Here is a 20,844-nt window from a genome sequence, read left to right as displayed (position 1 = left end):
CAGTGAACATGCAAAAAAATATTCGTGGGCAGTGAACATTCAAAAAAATATTTGTGGGCGGTGAACATGCAAAAAATATTCGTGGGCAGTGAACATTCAAAAAAATATTTGTGGGCGGTGAACATGCAAAAAAATATTCGTGGGCGGTGAACATGCAAAAAATATTCGTGGGCAGTGAACATTCAAAAAAATATTTGTGGGCGGTTAACATGCAAAAAATATTCGTGGGCAGTGAACATTGTAAAAAATATTTGTGGGCGGCGAACATGCCAAAAAAATGCGTGGGCGGTGAACTTGCAAAAAAATATTCGTTGGCAGTGAACATGCAAAAAATATTCGTGGGCAGTGAACTTGTAAAACATATTTGTGGGCGGTGAACATTTCAAAAAAATGCGTGGGCGGTGAACATGCAAAAAAATATTCGTTGGCAGTGAACATGCAAAAAATATTCGTGGGCAGTGAACATGCAAAAAATATTCGTGGGCAGTGAACATTCAAAAAAATATTTGTGGGCGGTGAACATGCAAAAAATATTCGTGGGCGTTGAACATGCAAAAAAATATTCGTGGGCGGTGAACATGCAAAAAATATTCGTGGGCGAACAACATGCAAAAAAATATTCGTGGGCAGTGAACATGCAAAAAATATTCGTGGGCAGTGAACTTGAAAAAAATATTTGTGGGCGGTGAACATTCCAAAAAAAATTCGTGGACGGTGATCATGCAAAAAAATATTCGTGGGCGGTGATCATGCAAAAAAATATTCGTGGGCAGTGAACATGCAAAAAAGTATTCGTGGGCAGTGAACTTGCTAAAAATATTCGTGGGCAGTGAACATGCAAAAAAATATTCGTGGGCGGTGATCATGCAAAAAAATATTCGTGGGCAGTGAACATGCAAAAAAGTATTCGTGGGCAGTGAACTTGCTAAAAATATTCGTGGGCAGTGAACATGCAAAAAAATATTCGTGGGCAGTGATCATGCAAAAATATTCGTGGTAATATGGGTCATTTTTTCCGGGGCGTGTAGTTCTGTCTCCAATATTTTGTCCTAGTTTCGTGTCCGTGATGTCCTGTCCGTGTCTCATTCATGGCTTATAAAATATTCTTAACTTCCATACACATGAAAAGAGAAACGAGGTGTTTTATTTATTCCGTACACGATGTTTTTACATCACAACAATAAGATTGTATCGGACATTATCTCAAGTGGCACTTTATATAAACAAGCAAGAAACTGTTGACAAGAAAATATTATATACAGTACTGTAGGGTAAGATGGGACACCTTTAGCACTTGTTATCTAGGTTTCCTGTTCGTGTTTTGAACAATTAACAACGGTCTATTGGAGTCGTGAGGATACAGTTTTATAATTCTTTAAATGTTCTTTGTTTACCATCAAATAAAATGAGTAAATAAAATGTAAAGGTGTCCCATCTTCCCCACCCTACAAAACATTTGCAAACGCAAGAACTTTATTGCACCGATCCTGGTTTATACTGATAATAAGTTCGCAAAATAAGAAAACATATTGCCGTGTTTGACTGGAAGTGTTTGTGGGCGATTCAGAGTTCTCCCCACCCAGGGTTTTGTCCACTGTACAGTAAGTTCCCGGTAACTGTACGCCTTACTTGCATAACATTCGGTTTAGAAAGATTATATATCTTAAAGTCTGCTGTAGGATTTCAATTTCACTCATCCGATTCTTTGGTGGGTTGGTTGGGGGCAAGAGGCGGCGGAGACGAGCAAACGCGACATGCAGAGCAACCATACGACTTCGTTTTCTAGAGTGAAAATTTTTTTTTTTAAATCTAGCAAAAATTCAATAACTCAAAAAAACAGATATATTTTTAATGCCACTTTATGGAAATTAAACCACTTGTCTTAACTTTAACACACGCTATTATACTTAATACCAGCAGATTAAATTAGACATATTTATTTGAAGTATTTCATTGTAGACTTGCTTACTCTAACCCAATGACTAAAAAAGATACGCATTAGCACGGCCTACTAGAGATAAATTAAACTGTATACTATGCTGATATGTTTGCACCCAAACAATGGATAACAATGGGATAATAATGATGGTTGTGACGTATAATAGGCCTTCTAATTTCAAACGTAAAATGTGAATTATCAGGCCGTATCTCTAGTAGGCCGTGGCATTAGTTAAGTAAAATAAATATATACACCACACGCTAATAAAAACTATAATATACAAAACCAAGTCGTAATATGTAAAGTTAGAAGATAAAATATTCAAACAGTACCTTTTCTCAGCTTGGAGATTTCGCTTCAGCGGCTTCCGCTTCTTTGAAACCGTACTCGAATGACGTAAACTCATGTTGATAGAAGTTTGTATAAAACTTGACAAAATATTTCAGCTTTTTAGTGCGCTACCTTATAGGCTTTGACTCCTATACTGCTCGAGATCTGAAAACAAACGTATGTTATGCACGGTCAGCAACTATGAGGTCCGCATTTCTAATTTCACTCGCAGGCTCCGCGTTTTCCAGCTGTATAGCCGAGCATCGATCCTGATCGGACAAAAACCTCATGGGACGCGGGAATCGACCGGTTGTGTTGGGGCAGATGCTTACTCGTTCTTCCTTTCACCCCAGCGTTGGAGTACTCCGATCGAAATGTTATAAATTATAAATACTTTCTGGAGATTATAAGGCACGGTCACCAAACGTCCGAAAACGAAAGTCAGCACATTAGGATGAGTCATATGAGTCATATTCGCAGCCAAGAAATTTAACAAATGGGTGTCAACACACACACTATGCGCGCGCGCCCATGCCCTACAAAGTTTGCTTGGTCTATAGCACACGTTATTGTGCACGCCTTAAAACTTAGCGGACATTTGCGGGGTTGAGCTACTACCTGCTTGAAGCTATACATAGGAAATGAAAGTGAGGGGTTAACCAAGCCTCTTTATTTCGGTCATCTATACCTACCGAGCCATCTGCCCAACGAAGGTTGGCGGCTCTGGGTAACATACTGAACATACGGTGCCACTGGCGCTGTATAGATTTTCGATACCTTGATCAATTTTAACCGTGTACCGGCGATGGAAAAGCAACACATTTCCAATAATCATCTTGTTTCCGCTGATCTTATTATAGAAGAACCGAAGCAATTGCTTAATTCGAAATTTAATAACGTCTCTCTCTTCGTGTGCGGTAAACATGCGCCCACTTTGCAAAAAGGCGGGAACGTTTTTGGAACAGGTTGCGTAATCCTGTGGCTGGTTTTTGCGAACTACAACGTCTATAAAAGGCTGGTCAATATACCCCAGGCATCAAAGAAGGAATGGCGACTAGTAAACAAAGTTTTGTTTACCTTAAAGTAGGTTTTTATTTTCCCAACCTATTTTCGTATTTGTATCGGGAAATCGGAAACAAAGATGTTTTTACTTTCGATGTTTTGTCTCTGTTCCCTGTGTTGATGTACAGGTCTATTTATACAAATTATATATTTTCATATTCACTGTTTCCCTCGTTTTCGGCATCTGGCGCGTCCCCCTATTAAAATCAATAGAATAACATCTGCCACACGCGGACAACGTTTTCACAGATACCTGCTGGCGAAACAGATCAAACGTAATAAGCATCAAATGCTGAGCTACAAGCCATATCAGCTTCAGTCGCAGCCCAGTGCTAAAACACGTCCACTTATAGACCACTATTACGCCTTTCCGTTCAAAAACCGCACGACTGTCGCGCATTTCCCGCACAACCCACCACTCGTGAAAAATGCATACGAAATAAAATGTAAAAGGTATATGTAGTGAGAAACACCTCTATATATAACACCCCACTCACATGACGTAATATCTTGTACCGTTTCACACGCTGTAGCATCTGGAGCGTTCACATTCGAAGTCTGGGAGGATTCCCGCGTTCTCTGTCGACAGGTGACACTTGTACATTTGGAAAAAACCGCACACGTATCGTCTACTGCATATTTTTAGAACGAAGGGGTCAAAGCAGTTGTTGCCAAAGACAAATTAAAAACGTATGTGTACTTGGGGTTGTTAACGTTTTAAACAAGCAAAAACATTTGCAGTTCAAAATCGTTTTAAACTAAATATTCGGAAATCAAAAGGCACATCGTAAAAATATTAAAGCCCTTTTAAATGCCAATAATTACCTTAGATGTGTTTATTCCTCTCTGTGTTGTATATACGACTAACTTTGCTGGTATCTTAGTCACTGCAAATAGGGTTTAAATATATCGATTTTAAAGCAAAAAAACTGATGCCAAATGGACAGAGCACGCGTTTATTGATTTTGAAGTTTTTTAGTTATCGTCTGAAAGTCTTATATTACATCAGGCATAAGCAAACATTATGCAAGACGTTGAACTACCAACGTGTGGCTAAATTTAGTTATTTTTAAATGTTTAAACAGCATTGCGCTTTCCCATAGAGAGAGAAAGTCGTTTTAATTGTGACTGAGTGGTAAGTATATGATTATGACGATTTGACTATGAGGTACTAATTAAATTAAAAGAAAGTCGCGAATTTTGGATAAATTTTAAAATCGATCCGATGTGCGTAAAATATTTTACAACGTACTGTTTGAGTATGTTATATCCGTGTGTAGTATTACTTTTCACAATAAGCTGTATTTACATTTGCTGAAATTCTTCATTGGGACTTATGAAATCTAAATAAAAATTGGCGCCGGAAAAAACTTAGGAATAATTTTTAAGAAACACACAGCTTCGTGTCAGTACGTGTAATTTGGAGCACAAATGGACACAATAACTTCCATCATTGTATAACAATGCCCTCAAATATATGATAAGCGAGATAGTACATCGGTGATATGATTTATATTTAAATGTCTTAAATCTTCTGCTTCTTATTATATGTGGAACTTGAAGAACGTGGGAGACGAGTTGCTGTCAGTAAACAAGAGGATGTTTTATCATCACATCCTCAATTTGCTTACATTCAGTGATTATGTTTAATACAGTGATAGGAAATATCGGAACTCTATTTCGCTTATTGTGTTTGCTAATGCTACGTTCAAACATAGTCATAATAGTCGTTCGGTTTCCCTTTGACGCCGTTCCTCGGGTTTGCCATGTATGGTTGGTCCGCTGATACTTCAACGGGTACGGGGTAAGCGTTGTTGTTGCTTCTTGATGACCCTCCGGCGCTGGTTGTCGGTCCGTAACCTGTAGGGTACCTGGAGGTGTTCAAATGTTCAGGCAACATGGCGTCGTCTAAACTAAAAGACATCGCAAGGCCTGTAGTGCCAGCAGCAATGCCTGTTGTCGGGACCAACTCAATAGCGTCCACGTCTGGATAGTTCATCGCTCCACGGTAGTCGGGTGGTGGCGCCCCTGGGACGGGAAAAACGCCGCCATCTAGAATTTCAGCGTCTGCTAGATTGGCGCCTCTGACTTCAGAGATTGTGCTGCGGCGATAACGCTTTCGTTTCCTCTCCAATCGTGAACGACGAACACCGAACTAGAAAATGACAAATAAACTGAAATAAAAATGCTACGACATATGTTTGTGCTTGAAATACCTGGAAAAGGCATAACTGCAAATTGTTAAAGTTATGTTAAAGTTAATAAAATTAACAAAATAATTATTCTAAATTAAACGTCTCCGCACTAAAATAAAAGAGTTTCCCTCAAAACTGCTTCGAAATTAAAAAAATCAATATTCTACTTTCTATGTAAGCTTCTTGTTCGATCCTGAGATTCTGGTCAGATTTAACCCATTACTTTAAAATACGAAACACATACCTGCCATAAGAGATAATACATTTCACCGACGTTTAGAGCAAGGCATATAACGGCTATCACAAACATAAACCAAAGAAATATAGTCTTCTCCATCGGTCTGGATACAAAACAATCCACTATGTTGGGACAAGGGTCGCCAGTACATTTGTAGAGCTCTGATACTCGGAATCCAAAGAGACGATACTAAAAAATACAAACGAGTTATAGGGTGGTTAGTAAAAGTTTTAAATATTAAACTAACTTGTGTTTTGTTTGTGGCAGTAGTGTATATACTATATGTAAGTATTATTTTTAAAACAATAGTATAGTGGGGTGGGGGAAGATGAGACACCTTTGACACATAATAACCAAATATTCTGATCGTGTATTAAACAATTAACAACGGTCTATGGAAGCCGTGAGGATAATGTTTTATAAAAAATCGTTGGATGTTTGTTTACTACCAACTTGGAGAAGTAAATAGATTGAAAAGGTGTCCCATCTCCCCCCACCCTACTATAATAATATATAAGCGGGTTGGGTTAGAAATTGTTTTTTATTCTCTCGTGCCATTTAGTGTAGTAAAAAAGTCTGTATATAAAATGATATAGTAGGGCGGGGGAGGACGAGACACCTTTAGCATATTATATTTAAAATTTCTTATAACGTTTTATAAAATTAACAACGGTCTATGGGAGACGTAAGAAAACGGATTTATAATTTATTTAATATTCTTTGTTTAGTACCCAAATAAGGGACCAGAAAAAAAACAACAAGTGTCCCATCTTCCCCTTTGATAGTAAGATTAAAATCAATCGATTTGGTGGATTTGGGATTTAGATCATCACCTACGATTAACAGGAAATTGCATAAAATAAATAAATACATCCATGCATATAATCGTGTGTGCATAGCAGTAACGCTATCTATAAGAGCACTTGACTCTATACCGCCGAGACTTTAGCAGTCGTAGCAACAGAATGATAATATTTCGGTCGATCAGTCGATTAGTTGACTTATACCGTTGTGATATAAAGAGGGATTTAAAAATCAATAATCTTCTTCGTGTTCTAATCTTATAAGCAGATTTTTATAATAGCAGTAAATGCAAAATGCATTCAGTTTAATACAGCTTAATAAAATCAATTGCATGTTATCTAATGGTATTAAAAGATGCGCGAATATAATATTTAACCTAATTTTACTACCACCTTTTTCTGCTGAAAACTATTGTGCGTATTTACATACGACCTGTAGTATATAGGCTACAGTAGGATGGGGGAAGATGGAACACATTTTAACTCTATTTTCTCGTCCCATATAGTAGTAAACAAAGAACATTCAAAGAAATATGAAACTATGTCCCCACGAGTTTCATAGACCGTTGTTAGTTGTTTAAAACACGATCAGGATATCTGGATATTATGTGCAAAAGGTGTCCCATCTTCCCCCACCCTACTATACTTTCTCTATTGTAAACCGTAATGAGACAAGCAGGAAAACACGAGCTGTTGTAGCATGAACATCAAGGGGGCAATTAGGTTTTCCGTTTACCAAGTTATAGCATTAGGCTGTAATTGCTTTTTCCATAGCGTGTGTAGAACGCTTGTTTTATACAGCACTCCTGGGTACCCGGGATGGGGAACCAGAGACTGTACAGCAGTTGCGTGGTATCCGTTTTATTTGTTTTATCGATTATAACTCAAAAAGTACGCCTTACAACAACTATCAAAGTAAAAGCTGCATGGTATACCATTGCTTGTTTTAGCAATCGAAATTTCACGACGTTATGCATAAACAGATAGTGTCATATATATATAGTAGAATACGGTAACACAGGACACCCTTAGCAAATAATATCCAAATATCCTGATCGAGTTTTAAACAATTAACAACCGTCTATGGTAGTCGTGAGAGTATGGTTTTATAGTTCTTTGAATGTTCTTTGTTTACTGAATAATGGGACGAGAAAATAGAAGAAATGTGTCCCATATTCGGCTGCATTTAACTTATGCGCTGGACGTAGCCAGTATATCCGCATTTTTACAAAATGGTGTCGATTAAATGTATTACTACGTGCGTATGACAACGTATAAGTGGCCTACAGTAATAAAAAGTATACTCCCAACCAAAGTAAAAATGACCCATTCACCTGAAGTACAATAAATAGAATCTCCACTAAAGTTCTCATCAGTACGGAAGAAGTATAGAGGACATAATGCTGAGAAAAAGCCGCCTTTTCTTCCCCAAACATCTCCTGGATTACAGATTGACGTAATTTCCTGGAGTCTTGCTGTTCATTCGTGTTTGCCAGTGACGTAGGCCGCATAGTTGATCTGTAATATGTTCGCCATATTGTCAAATTATTTCCCTTTCGTTAAATGGTATACTATTGTTTATACACCTATTGCATGCGTTTACATTGCTAGAAATATTCCGTATTTTGTTCCAACTAAACCCATAAGTCACTCGCACAAAAACTTGACACACATTAAAAAAATTTAACTCTTAATCCAATGAACATAGCGATCCAAATTTAGTCCCCGTTTTATATCGTTTCAACATTTTTAACTAGTTTTACTGTTGGGACACATTTTAGTAGTTTTTAAGTAGTTTTACTGTTGGGATAGCAGTAGAACTTCTACGGCGGTGCAGGTCCAGGAACTTGTAAAACGGTTTAAATTTTACAACAAGTTTATAAAAACCGAAGTTACTTTTTTCTTTTCTTTTTCTCATCTTCCTCTTCGAGCTGTATAGCTTCAGCAGCAGTCTCTGCTTTTTTGGTCTGCAGAAACATATTTATGTTCAAAGTTTAAACAGTTTGTTGTGAGAGTCAATGAGCACGGGAATTCAACTAGGTACAATCAATAATACAAAATGCGTTGCGCGCTGTAACTTTTCTATGCTGCGAACGACTTCATATGTTAATGAGTGCGTATATGCCCAGGGGAAAGCTTGATAGCGACAGCCTACCGGTGATTTAAAGCTTCGGAACCTTGTCGGTTCTCTGATTGCGTTCGTCTGCGTTATTTTAAAACTTAGCCAGGTATTCCCGGCAGTAGAAAAAGATCGATATGCTTGGTGACACATTAGGGAGGCGCAAGATTGCACAACACTCCCCATTGATTGGAAAGCTTTTAGCTGATCACGTTTAATTTAATTAAGGAAAAGCGCCAAAGTTCCAACGCAACTTGCACGAAATGAACTCAGAGTGAGTCATATTAAAACGCAGGTGTAACAACGCCGCGGAAGCGTTTGGACCAAACTGAATTATTTTGATGTGATTTCACCTTTCGGTCACGGAATTTTCTTTTAATATTTACGTCAATCAAACTGCCGAAAAGTTTTTACGCGAAATTTAATTTAAAACTTACCGGTGACGGGGTGGGACCAGTGACCGAAGATTTTTCCTTGTTGGGCGGTTTCTTTTTTATCTGATGAGCCGAATACACCATGAACACGATTGAAGGCGTAGTCACCATGATGATTTGAAACGACCAGAATCGAATGTGGGATATCGGAGAAAACTTGTTGAAACATAAATTTGGACACCCAACCTGGAACACAAATATAATACATAAATGAAAACTACAAACCAGAAAAAGAAAAACTGTTCGACAACTTATTAGGGAATAAATTTTGTAAGACCTAATAGATATTTGCCATCAAAACAGTCCCAAACGTGTGTGAACAATTTTTATTCAACTGTAATTAAGCTTTAAGTCTGGCGCGGCGTCTAGCTGCGGTAACAATTACGTTTAGTTTATATGTATTCAGGCCTAACGAGTATATTGTTATAGCAAGTGTACAAACGAAAATGACATTGCTTAATTAGTTGTTACGGGAACGAATTCCGGGTCCCCAGTCATTAATAAAACATTACTACGTGCCTTATTACCATTCGAATCGCTCCAACCAAATCGTAATAATCCGACAACTACCACAGCTGTATACGTATATGACTTTATGGGTAAAAATAGCATGGGGATCTATTATACAGGAAAACCATGGCCACTGTAGGTATTCAATACATTATTAACTGGCAGATTACGATGCGCGCCATTATATCTGTGACGGTAACGGTTAGTAATGGCTAGTTTAATCCAGTCATACTACTGCAGATGCTACACGTATGCCCTACACCCCTACACGATCCTTTCAAATATAGAAATATGCTAATGATTAGATGAAATGTTTAAATCCAACGCCAATTTAAAAAAAAACAAATAAAAGCATTGGCCTCAGTTTTCTTTTAATTTATTTAATCTAAAATCACCATTTTTAAAACAAAAAAAGAAACAAAAACTTATACGAAACTGAAAGTATCACCAAATCATATTAGAGTAAATGTATTTCTGTACCTGCATTGAATTACATTTAAACTCGCTTTGCTCGTCCGAATACACACGATCACCCACACTGGACACAACCACGATTCGAAACACGATAAGGAAAGTGATCCAAAACTTTCCAATGAGGGTCGAATGTTGGTTGACCTGAATTTTTTTTTAGTGAATAAAAATATATTACCAGAAAATATATTCAAAAATATATATAAATATATAAAATAAATATATATATATATATTGCCATTTCCATTTTCAGAACGAGTTCTTACCTTTTGTAACCAACGTTCTACGAAGTGCCAGGACATGTTTGCTCAAAATTCTGCCCTGCTGGAATATAACTGTCTCCTGCTCTGTTCGAATGTGGGTTCTTCAGGTATTTAATATTTCCTCGCGGGATTTAAGAAATTCGTCTTGGTAGTATTCGGGTTGGTAAGGTAACCTGTACTGTGCAAATGCAAGTGTATTTCGTCTAACCATCAATCTGCAAGAGCAATACTTGTAAGTGCCTATTCTAATGAGCCATTAGCTTGACGTACTGCCTCACGTACACGGAGTAATTACCTCTTGTACGACCGGCTGCTCGTAGCTACTGGTTATACTGATCTACTATGGTGTGGTACACGACTGACCTATTGGGGGCATTAAATAAACTGATTGTGACAAACCAGCCCAGCGGTTACTGGAATAAATAGTTCTGTGTCAGAAGCAATCGTACGAAAGGGTTCGCCATTGATTCTGTGGGAGCAGGCGCGTCAGGCGGCGAAAAAGGGCAGGAACGGCGTTACGTTATGTATCGATAAATCGACGTTTGCAATCGAAGTGTATTGCGCAGAACCACAAACCGCGTACAACTAAAACGGTATCTATTTGTTGCTGCTGGCGACTGCATAGGTTAACGTGTCGGTGTATTGGGAGTTGTCTAAGATGTAAATTATTTATGAACAAAACTTACGACGTTTCATCGCATGTAAATAAATCTACGACGCTTCATCGCATGTAAATAAATCTAAATAAGTCTGAAAATTAGCTGCTGCCTGGAAACATTTTTAATTTAAGTAATCACCTAAGTTTGTTTTTAGGAAAACTCCGTTGTAGCGACATCTTTCCCGCGGCTACTCTTTCTCATAGACTTCCTTATATAAGCACTTGTTGTAATCACCTTGGCAACTGTAGCTATTCTATAGAATTAAACTGACATTTCCTAAATTTAAAATTCCTCCTTCGAATACGCCTATTTTGAATCGTAGACCGCTGATTGGTCACGACTCGTCACTATTGTAACTCCAATAAAGCCTCGCGGGAGAAGCACCTAACAACGTGTGTTCGTCATTATTATTTTGACGATTATGTTTCGCAGTCTCCCCGTCTGTTTCGATCGAGTGGCAGACTGAATTATTTATAAGCAACCACGGTTGATTGCCGAATTGTCGTTTGTGTTCGGCCGGACGCGCCACCATGCCACTACAGGTTTCTATAAGCGCTGGCTCCAATTCCACTCGCGTATTCCTTATTCCCATTACCGCTAAATGCCCTAAAATGCGCGTAAACGAGCAAGTAATCGGATAATACAGCGCCAACAAGAATATTCCATCTTCGTAACCAAAACCCGCTTAGTTCAATACATGGTTCAAGCGTGGGTTTTTAACGGCTGTTCTTTTTTACGTCCGCATAGATAAAGGCGTACTTGCGGGGTTTAAACTTTAAATGTTGGAGCTCTATTTTTGCCTGACCTTTTTGCCTCCCCCCAAATTGAGTTACAAAACTTCGAGGTGCTATTGAATAAAGAACTACCGATCTTAATTTGGATGAAATGGTGTACTGAAATCGATACAATTCAAGCTAAATTCAATTATAGGCGCAGTGATCCACAAAGACAGCAAGACGGCCTCCGCTTGAAGTCTACTCCAGTCCCGATAAACTGTATCGACCAACAAGTGTATCACTATATAGGCTTCGGTGACTTCGCAACCGGCAGCAGGTAAAAGCAATTTATACCACTGGCTACCTCGACAAGTTAAAGTACGTAGATGAATGCGCTGCAATGCTTGCTGGGGTCAATCGATGTCCAATAATGGCCCCAAGAACATTTCAAAATTTGATTTGCGGTGGAGAACTGTTGTGGGCGTACTATTGATTACACAAATTAAAAAGGCTTTTCGAATATTAACATTAGGCTTATTATTGCTAAATGCAGATTTTGCTGTCAGCAATACTAACTTATATCAGGTAGCGCAGGCAAATTATAACCCGCTAAGCAATCTATTAAATCTATCTTATTAATTCTAAGTAATACCGAATCTTAATAATCTTATTCGCTTCGTTTTTAAATTTGAACACTAAATTTTATTAAACTAACTAACTCTATCATATCTTTTGTTCTGTTGGGGAAAAAACGTACTCAACTGCGAATACTATCCAGATAGACCCTATATCTGTAAGTGTCAATAAAACTCCAGTCAAATGAACTACAGGCCGCTTTGGCCAGTTCGATTGAACAGAACAACAAGGGCTATTTGGACAAGCGTCGATGAGGTCCAGAATTCCACACCATGATAAGAGGACCTCGACCAGACGCGCCCACAAATGTATTGATAAACTGACCGACCACTTAAACCAGTCAAGTTTATGAATGATGTCTCTGTATAGGGCTGTATGTTTTTCAAACTTACGGAAAATACAGCGCGCGATTTGCAAACAGTCAAGTTTGTGCCCACAGTATTTTAAATGTAAAGTGGAAAAAGCATCTTGCTAAAACTAAACTGTACCACAGACGCCTCATATTTTTTTGTAAAATACAATCAATGATTTTATCTATTTTATCTCTTTTTTATTTTATTTTCTCAACTCATTTGGTATTAAAAAAACATTCAAGCAGTTATAATACTATATCCTGACGACTCACATAAACCGTTGGTACTTGTTTCAAATACGATCAGATTATTTGGATAATACGCTAAAAGCGTCCCGTCTTTTCCCACCCTACTATATATGTTTAGCGGGCGCGGTTATTATCAGACCACACACCAACCAATCTACAGAAATGGAATTGCAGGGACGCAGCTTTGATTTGTTCAGTCCATTAAGTAACACTGTCGTGCAGCAGATACTTATTTGATCAAGAGGAAATGATTAATTCTACTTTGGCCAAAAGCAACTGATTAAATGAAAACTAGACTGCTGGGAGAGGTGCATTTAGTGATGCACAATAAAAATTGCAAGTATTATCCGACCATACTAGATATTGGTGTTGACAACTTACTGCTAGCAATATATTTTTGCAATAAAACGCATTTCGCTTACTGACCACCGCAAGAATATAAATGTAAAATATGACTTTAAGAGTGTTAAGCTGTTTTTAAATATAGCAGAGGGGTAAGGTTGTGATGTTTTCATTCTCATTGTCGCCCGGAAAAAAAATACAGATTTTGTTAGTCGTATCCTTCTCACGACCGATAAAGACCGCTGTTAATTGTTAAAAACACGATTAGGAAAATGGGGCATTATGGGTTAGTTATACCCATCTTACCCCACCTTACCATAGAACTTATCTTTATACAAAAAGACAAAGCATTTAGTTGATCGTCTATATTTCGACTCTCCACATAATATGACACGGTACAAAAAAACACTCGCCACTAGTAACAGTTCATTACAGACTAAAAGTCCACAAATATTCTAATTAATTTAAGGGAGCAAAAGACGGAGAATTATTCAAGTAACGTTCGAGTAAATTCGTGGTACCATTTTTAATTTGCAACTAGACGAAATATAATTAGTGACATAAATATCTGCGATGATGAAATACAAAGAATCCAAAGCGATCATAAGTTCCTTGCAAGTATCTTGTGATCATGAAGTTTATTGCACGAAGTTGATTTGGAGATATCTTTGTCTGGAATAGAAGATTTGAATTTGTATTTTGCTGGAATCGCAGGTTAAATCGAATGTTAAAAAACGCTGTAATCTTGTTGAAAAACGCTGTAATCAAGACGAGAAATGAATGTCTTTCCTGCTGGCTGTGGCATTTTCTATACTTTAGTTGCATAAATAATACTGGCTAGTCTGAATTACCCTTTAACTATATATATTTTCTCTGTATAAATATTAAATTACAAATTTAGCATAACAATTCAAATTTTGATCTGTTTAAAATTTACTAAATTTCTAATAACTTTAGATTAATAACAAAAAATTGGGTTTAAAAATAATATACTGGACAAAACTTAAAATTTTTGATAAAAAAGCGTACAACGTAAATATATAGCAAACCACATTATCGTGGTATAATACCGATCCATAAACCCGCATTGCGTCATGTAACCGTATATGTTACCAGGAACCTTATATGATTTACATCAACATGGGCACTACACAGTCAATACAGCAAAGTAACTGAAGGTAGGATACGACAGCTTAATTAATATTGGCCGATACATTTAAACCACGACCGTCCGCTTTCCAGTCGTGGAAAACGAGATGGACGCGATTTGATTCGATTCCCGATATATATGACCTCATTGGTTGAAACGAAATTCAAAAAATGTTTAAGCAGCACGCTAGCGACCTCAAGTGAACGGTGTATATGAGTGAAAATAGCGTATATATTCGTTTTTAAAAATTTTTGTTAGTTTTTTTATGTTTTAGGGAATAAAACTAAACTATAGCTCAAAGCCTTTTCTGTGCTAAACTTTTTTAACGCATAACACTGCAATTAAGTTTATAAACACATACACAAGCGCGACCATAAACCAAATAAAAACATTACCTTCATACACTATGTTCACTCTTCCAATCCTCTGAAAGCAGTCTGCATGTCATCGTACAGTTGCTCATAGTCCTTCTTAATATTTGCTTCGCCGTCTTTCACAGGATCCTTGAATTTCATTGATGATAAACGGTACATGACGTCACCGAGGCTCTCTCGGATCACAGACCACGTGACCTTGTTATCGGATTGAGCCGTCGACTCCACGGAGCTCTTAGCCATGTCGTAGAACCCGATCATGTTACGCACCATGCCTACTGTCTTGTAGAACGGGCAGTACCTACATGGAAAAAAATTTATGTTTTAGAAAATTAATGTAACGATTGGGATTAACGTAACGATGTTTGGTAAAAGCCTAAGCCAACAAAAACTGCCTCAACCCAATGGTCGAAATGCATTGTTTAAATTGTCTTCCATACTTGTAGTAACATGTGGTAACTCGGAGGTGTAGAAAACAGAACACCTGCGTTATCAAAACATTCATTGGCACATCATGCGAGAATAATTAAATTGCATTTATTCAGATAAATGTCAATTTAAGTAAATAGGCACATTCAAACACCACACCACTTGAACAGTTAGTGTAAACTCCAGCTTTGTCAAAATCCATATTTAGGAGATATTTTTCCTCACCTGTCATAAGCAGAAAATCCATTCTGTTGCAGAAAATCATCTTTAATCAGTTTTGCGACTTCAAGAGTAATTTTGTCAGTTTCAGCCAAAGAACTCTGAAATAAATCAGATATATTTCATACTACTCAATTTACTACAGTTTTTACAAAATACCTTTAAATTATCTCAATTTGTTAATTGTATATCCATTTAATTAATACACCTATTACAATACGAAGTATATGTACTTAAAAATGACTTTACTTTTCAGAATTGTAAACACACATGAAAACATATACACGGCCCCAGGAACCTATTAGATTATACCATTGCACTTGCACCTTTAAATATGTTATTAAACATAATTTTTAATCAGCAATATCTTCCCACCTTTCCCACAAGTTGCACAATCTCAGATAATTCTTCCTCCTCCTGGAGGATCTCCTTTACTTTGGTTCGAAGAGGAACAAAATCTGGGAAGTTCTTCTCATAGAACTCGTCGAGCGATCTGGTGTGCATGAGGATTAATTCGGAACGAATATATGGTGAGAATAGTCAGAAACCGGTCAAATGCTTTGGTCTATTAGACCGACAGGCTGTGGCTGTTTCCCAACTATGTTTAGGTTGAAAAAAAGAGAAAAAAAATTGTGTAAACAAAAACGTAAAACGGTCTGAACAATCAAAAAGTAAGACCGGAGTTTCCAACACCCAGTGTTTAAGCATTGACTAACATCCAATAAAGCATGTCAGATTGTCAGGTGACCCCATGATTATTTTTATGGTGCAAATACTTAGTCTTAGAGCATTAGAGTAGTAATATCGTTTGGTATACACCCTTAATAGTCTTAAATTAGATAATCTGGCCTAAATCCTAGGCCTCTGGACAAGGACCTCACCCATATAGAATAGAAATAGAAAACATTTCTATGTTTTTTCATTGTGTACAAAATATCAAACTCCATACCTTGTATAATTGGAATAACTGATAAGCCAGTTGACAGATGGGAAATGCTTCCTTTGAGCCAGCTTTTTATCCAAACCCCAGAAAACTTGGACGATACCAAGAGTGGCTGATGTCACAGGGTCGGAGAAGTCACCACCAGGGGGCGATACACTGGATAAAACCAAATTAGTAAGATTTTAATCAAAAAAATAATACATTTGGAGATTTGGCGAAAAAAATAAAAAATCGACAATTTTGAAAAAAACAAACAAAAAAATCAATTTTTTTAAGCTACAAAAGCAATTTAAAAAACAGTGGATAAAATATGTGGGGATTTAAAAATTGGTACATTTATAAATACGAACAAACTAGTGTTAAAAATCAAACTGTAGATGATTTTCATACAAATATGTTGGGGTAGTTGGCCAAATCTGGATTCCTAGGTTCACAAGGACCTCACCCATATAGAATACAAATATTCTACCCAACAAGAAAAGATTTCAACTTACGCTCCAACAAGTGAAACACTCCCTTCCCTCAGTGGACTTCCAAGGCAAGTAACACGACCAGCTCTCTCATAGAACGAAGCAAGGCGAGCACCAAGGTATGCAGGGTAACCAGAGTCAGCCGGCATCTCTGCAAGTCGACCAGAAATTTCACGTAAAGCTTCAGCCCATCTGTAAAGTAGAAAGGTTTTTTACATATTTCTTTCATAAATTTGCATTTTTTACAGATTTTGCAATTTTACAATGAAAAAAAAAAGAATTTGTAAAATGAAAACATAGAAAATGTTTTGCGATTAGTAGTTTATGTTAACGATAAGGAAATAACAGTCAATGATGTTAAACAGTAGTTCAGAGGTTTATTATCAAAAGGCAGATGTTTAGTTGAGATTTACTAAGCAATCTTATGAGAATAAGCATGCAGATTCATTTGGAAATATTTAACTATCAAAGTGTAGATACGCTCTTACCTTGATGTTGAATCAGCCATCATAGAAACATTATAACCCATGTCTCGGAAGTATTCAGATAATGTAATTCCTGTGAAACAACAGAATTTAAACATTTTGACAAACTTAATATAAAAATCGAACTGTTAGCACATATTTTACAACTGCCTCAAACTCTGCGAATCAAACTCTGATCTGGTACTCATGAAGTTGATCGATTCTTGTGTAAAAAAATATAATAAATACCGAATATATATTATTTTATTCTAGAATTGGTTGGACTGCATTTTTGTCTGTTACAATTTTGTAGCACCAGATCCTTTACAAATTTTACAAGGCTTAATGTAATACCTGTATAGATGGAAGCTTCTCTAGCAGCCACAGGCATGTTGGATGTGTTGGCTACCAATGTAGTTCGCTTCATGATGGATTCAGTCTTGCCGTTCAACTCAACTGTTAACTGTTGCATGGAGAAATACAAACTATTTAAATTGTATTATAATGATAATTGTAATGTCAAATTGTGACACATAAGCTAAACTTAGGCCAAGACTTTCTCTACACTGTATAAAGCAACCATTTCGGAAAATGTAATTAATTATTTTTTGGGGGGCAATTAAGTCATAATGTGGGTTTAAAAATTTTCAAACAACAGTAAATATTGCAGCACGAACCTCTGGGAAATCACGCAATACTTCTGACATCTCATTTCCACGCTCTCCACACCCAACATATACAATCACATCACTGTTGGAAAACTTTGACAAGGATTGAGATATGACAGTCTTGCCACAACCGAAGGCACCAGGTATGGCTGTTGTTCCACCTTGAACAGCTCTGGGTAAAAAATAAGTTTATAAAACAAGCATAAAAAACAGAGGGGTTATAACTTATGAACAGCTAAAGATGGGGCAAGCGGTCATAGGCGCCAAACCTGGGGTGGCAAGGTAGGCAGGTTTACCCTACAATTTTCTATGCTACATAAATCAGTAAACCTTTTAACAAATAGTGATTTATTTCATAGAAATAGGTGTCTGACTCTGAACCCTAGCACCCATGGGGTGCCACCAACATAAAAAACAATTGATATACACCTATAACAAGCAACTAGCACAAATATAATATTAACATACGGAAACAGGGCATCCAATACACGTTGGCCAGTCAATAGAGGATGATTTGATGGAAGCTTCTCGATGCAGGGACGAGGTTGACGTACCGGCCACACTTGCAACATGGAATATTTCTTTACTTCACCATCAAAGTCAACTTCCAATATTGTGTCCTGGGAGAAAGAAAAGCAAGCAAATGTAGGTTTCATAATAAATTTTTTTAATATGCTTACAAAATTAATTTATTTTTTTCTACTTGTAATTGAACATTTTTAATAATGCAAAACCTGGTAACAGTTTTTTCTTTATTTTTTCTTTAAAAAGCTTAAATTTCCCAAAAAATTGAAAGCCAAGCACAACACTTACATTCACGTTATAATTGCCTGGTTCAGCAACATAGGTAATTCTACCATGAGCTTTAGGTGGTAACATCAACCTATGTTGTATAAGAGTGTTCTCTTGCACCAAACCATAAACATCTCCCCCTGTTATGTGACTTCCAACCTAGAAGATGCAAATTGGGAATCATATATTTATTTCAAATATGACATATAATATATATATATAATATATTTTTTTTAAGCTATTAGGGATTATTAAAATAAAAGTGTTTAAAATCTTTCAAATAGCCCATTTAATAGGATATACAATAGCTTTTAAATAATAGATACAGCTAATACTTTACAATAGCAACAACTATATAGGTACAAAAAAGGAGAAAATTCCATATTTATTATTCATGAATAGATTTATGCGTGAGTATAAACAGTCTGTGGCTGATTGGATGAAATAAAAAATATCCCAAAGTTTCATAACCTGTTTAATTTAGACAGAAATATCAGAAACTAACCATTTTTATTTAACTTTTTCATAAAGTATAAAAAATACTATGTCATATTATTGCAGCCTAAATAAATACCTGGAAACTTTTAAGTGGGACAAACTCCCACTGACTTTCCCTACCAAGTGCATATGTATTTATACCACGGGGAATGTAAATAGATTTGGTCATCTGTTGAATATCTTTTAAAGGACGTTGAATACCATCATAGATATTATCTGTGGAAATGGAATGGTTTAAAACTATAGCCCACTGTATGTGTTATATAGACGGTTAACATTAAATCAAACTGCTAACAAAAAACAATCAGGTGTGTGTTTAGAGTCTTTGAACTATACAAAACAAAACAGTAAAAGCAGGAAATAAATAACTTGTAACACTGTAAAAACTAAAAATTCATACAACTAAACACTAAATATCTAAACTTTTATTGCTTACTTAAAATTCCAGGCCCCAATTCAACAGAAAGGGGTTTTCCTGTTCGTAATACTGGATCGCCGACAATTACACCAGCTGAAGAGAAATTCGTTAGGAAAAAAAATGGTTTTGGGGTTTGAATTAATATGATATAAAGCTTTAATTTAACATTGGCATAAAATTGCAAAGGTTTTAATATGTGTGTAAGTCTTAAATATCATTTCAATATTGTATGGCAATTTTCAAGCACAACTCGTTTTTTTCGACAAAAAATATTTTAAAATTTTCAAACTTTGTAACAGAATATTTGTTTACATTAGCTACCGATTATTTAACAATTTAAAACAGCAAAGCTAGTCTTGATAATAAGGTAAGAAATAAGGATACAAGTTTCTTCATAGACTTGAATGGTTGCCCTGTCTCCATCCAAACGAATAATTTCTCCCACAAGTTCAGAGTGACCAACACGTACAAGCTCGTACATGGCGGCACCGGACATATGCTGAGCAGTGACAACTGAAATGTAAATATGTAACTCAGCGCCATAAAGACAAGCAAGTTAAAGTTTCTGGTCCATATAAAGGAATCCACACGAACGAATGTAACTTGTTTTATCCTCACATGGCCGGAAAACAACAGTTTTATAATACAGATATAACATGAGATGTTGAGGACGTATTATATAACCTGGAAACATGTTATATTGGGCACTACATTCATACAATTTAGGTTATGCAAAACAAAACCATTCACTGCACAGACATTGTTTACAAATGCAACATGAGAAGGAAGGTATAAGAATCCTTCTCCATATATAAACAGAGTCACAGTATAAAATTGGGGTTTCACTTTTAGTTTAGGTAACAAAGTATGCATTTCACAGACGGATTAGTTTATTTACCAGGTCCAGAGACACCAAAAACTGTGCCTAACATGCTCTCTTTCTCGGCATCGCGTATCTTCGGCAGTTTGCTGAAGTCCTGGGTCATGTTTATCAGTTTCACAATCTAAACCTTTTAAAAACCAAATGCGATACCTATACAGTATCTAAACACAAATAGTACTTTGTGAGTATAAAACCTGCAGGCTACACAAACTAAATGC

At 36.6% G+C, this 20,844-nt stretch overlaps 2 protein-coding genes and 1 long non-coding RNA gene across 4 annotated transcripts; all 3 read right to left on the bottom strand.

Annotated features, from left to right (window-relative positions):
* Window positions 1-1,124: 1,124 nt before the first annotated feature.
* On the bottom strand, window positions 1,125-2,679 carry LOC108949434. The gene is made up of 2 exons (XR_001974696.2): window positions 2,272-2,679; window positions 1,125-1,782 (listed from the first exon to the last, which is right to left on the bottom strand). It is a non-coding gene; the product is annotated as an uncharacterized LOC108949434 (long non-coding RNA).
* A 1,967-nt stretch (window positions 2,680-4,646) lies between these two features.
* LOC100182440 (gap junction gamma-1 protein) lies at window positions 4,647-10,583 on the bottom strand. The gene is made up of 7 exons (XM_002130836.4): window positions 10,368-10,583; window positions 10,111-10,245; window positions 9,124-9,306; window positions 8,464-8,534; window positions 7,902-8,085; window positions 5,771-5,953; window positions 4,647-5,486 (listed from the first exon to the last, which is right to left on the bottom strand). The coding sequence occupies exons 1-7, from the start codon at window positions 10,401-10,403 to the stop codon at window positions 5,040-5,042; spliced, it is 1,239 nt and encodes a 412-aa protein (XP_002130872.1). The 5' UTR covers window positions 10,404-10,583; the 3' UTR covers window positions 4,647-5,039.
* Window positions 10,584-13,668: 3,085 nt separating this feature from the next.
* On the bottom strand, window positions 13,669-20,817 carry LOC100184809 (V-type proton ATPase catalytic subunit A-like). Of its 2 annotated transcripts, none has more exons than XM_009860091.3 (15): window positions 20,642-20,817; window positions 20,128-20,256; window positions 19,762-19,836; window positions 19,402-19,541; window positions 18,849-18,986; window positions 18,504-18,655; window positions 18,045-18,207; window positions 17,722-17,830; window positions 17,392-17,461; window positions 16,928-17,095; window positions 16,440-16,589; window positions 15,866-15,983; window positions 15,497-15,591; window positions 14,864-15,143; window positions 13,669-14,076 (listed from the first exon to the last, which is right to left on the bottom strand). In XM_009860091.3, exons 1-14 carry the CDS (start codon window positions 20,727-20,729, stop codon window positions 14,879-14,881), a joined length of 1,860 nt encoding a protein of 619 aa, XP_009858393.1. In that variant the 5' UTR covers window positions 20,730-20,817; the 3' UTR covers window positions 13,669-14,076; window positions 14,864-14,878. The 2 variants fall into 2 exon arrangements, with proteins under 2 accessions (XP_009858393.1, XP_002130747.1); XM_002130711.5 differs by having other exon boundaries at window positions 13,669-13,990; window positions 20,642-20,816.
* Window positions 20,818-20,844: the final 27 nt, after the last annotated feature.

The sequence above is a fragment of the Ciona intestinalis genome, chromosome 4 (assembly GCF_000224145.3).
Source record: "Ciona intestinalis chromosome 4, KH, whole genome shotgun sequence".
NCBI classification, from domain to species: Eukaryota; Metazoa; Chordata; class Ascidiacea; order Phlebobranchia; family Cionidae; genus Ciona; species Ciona intestinalis.
The sequence above is the reverse complement of the archived record's forward strand: the minus strand, read 5'-3'. Positions and strand labels throughout refer to the sequence as shown.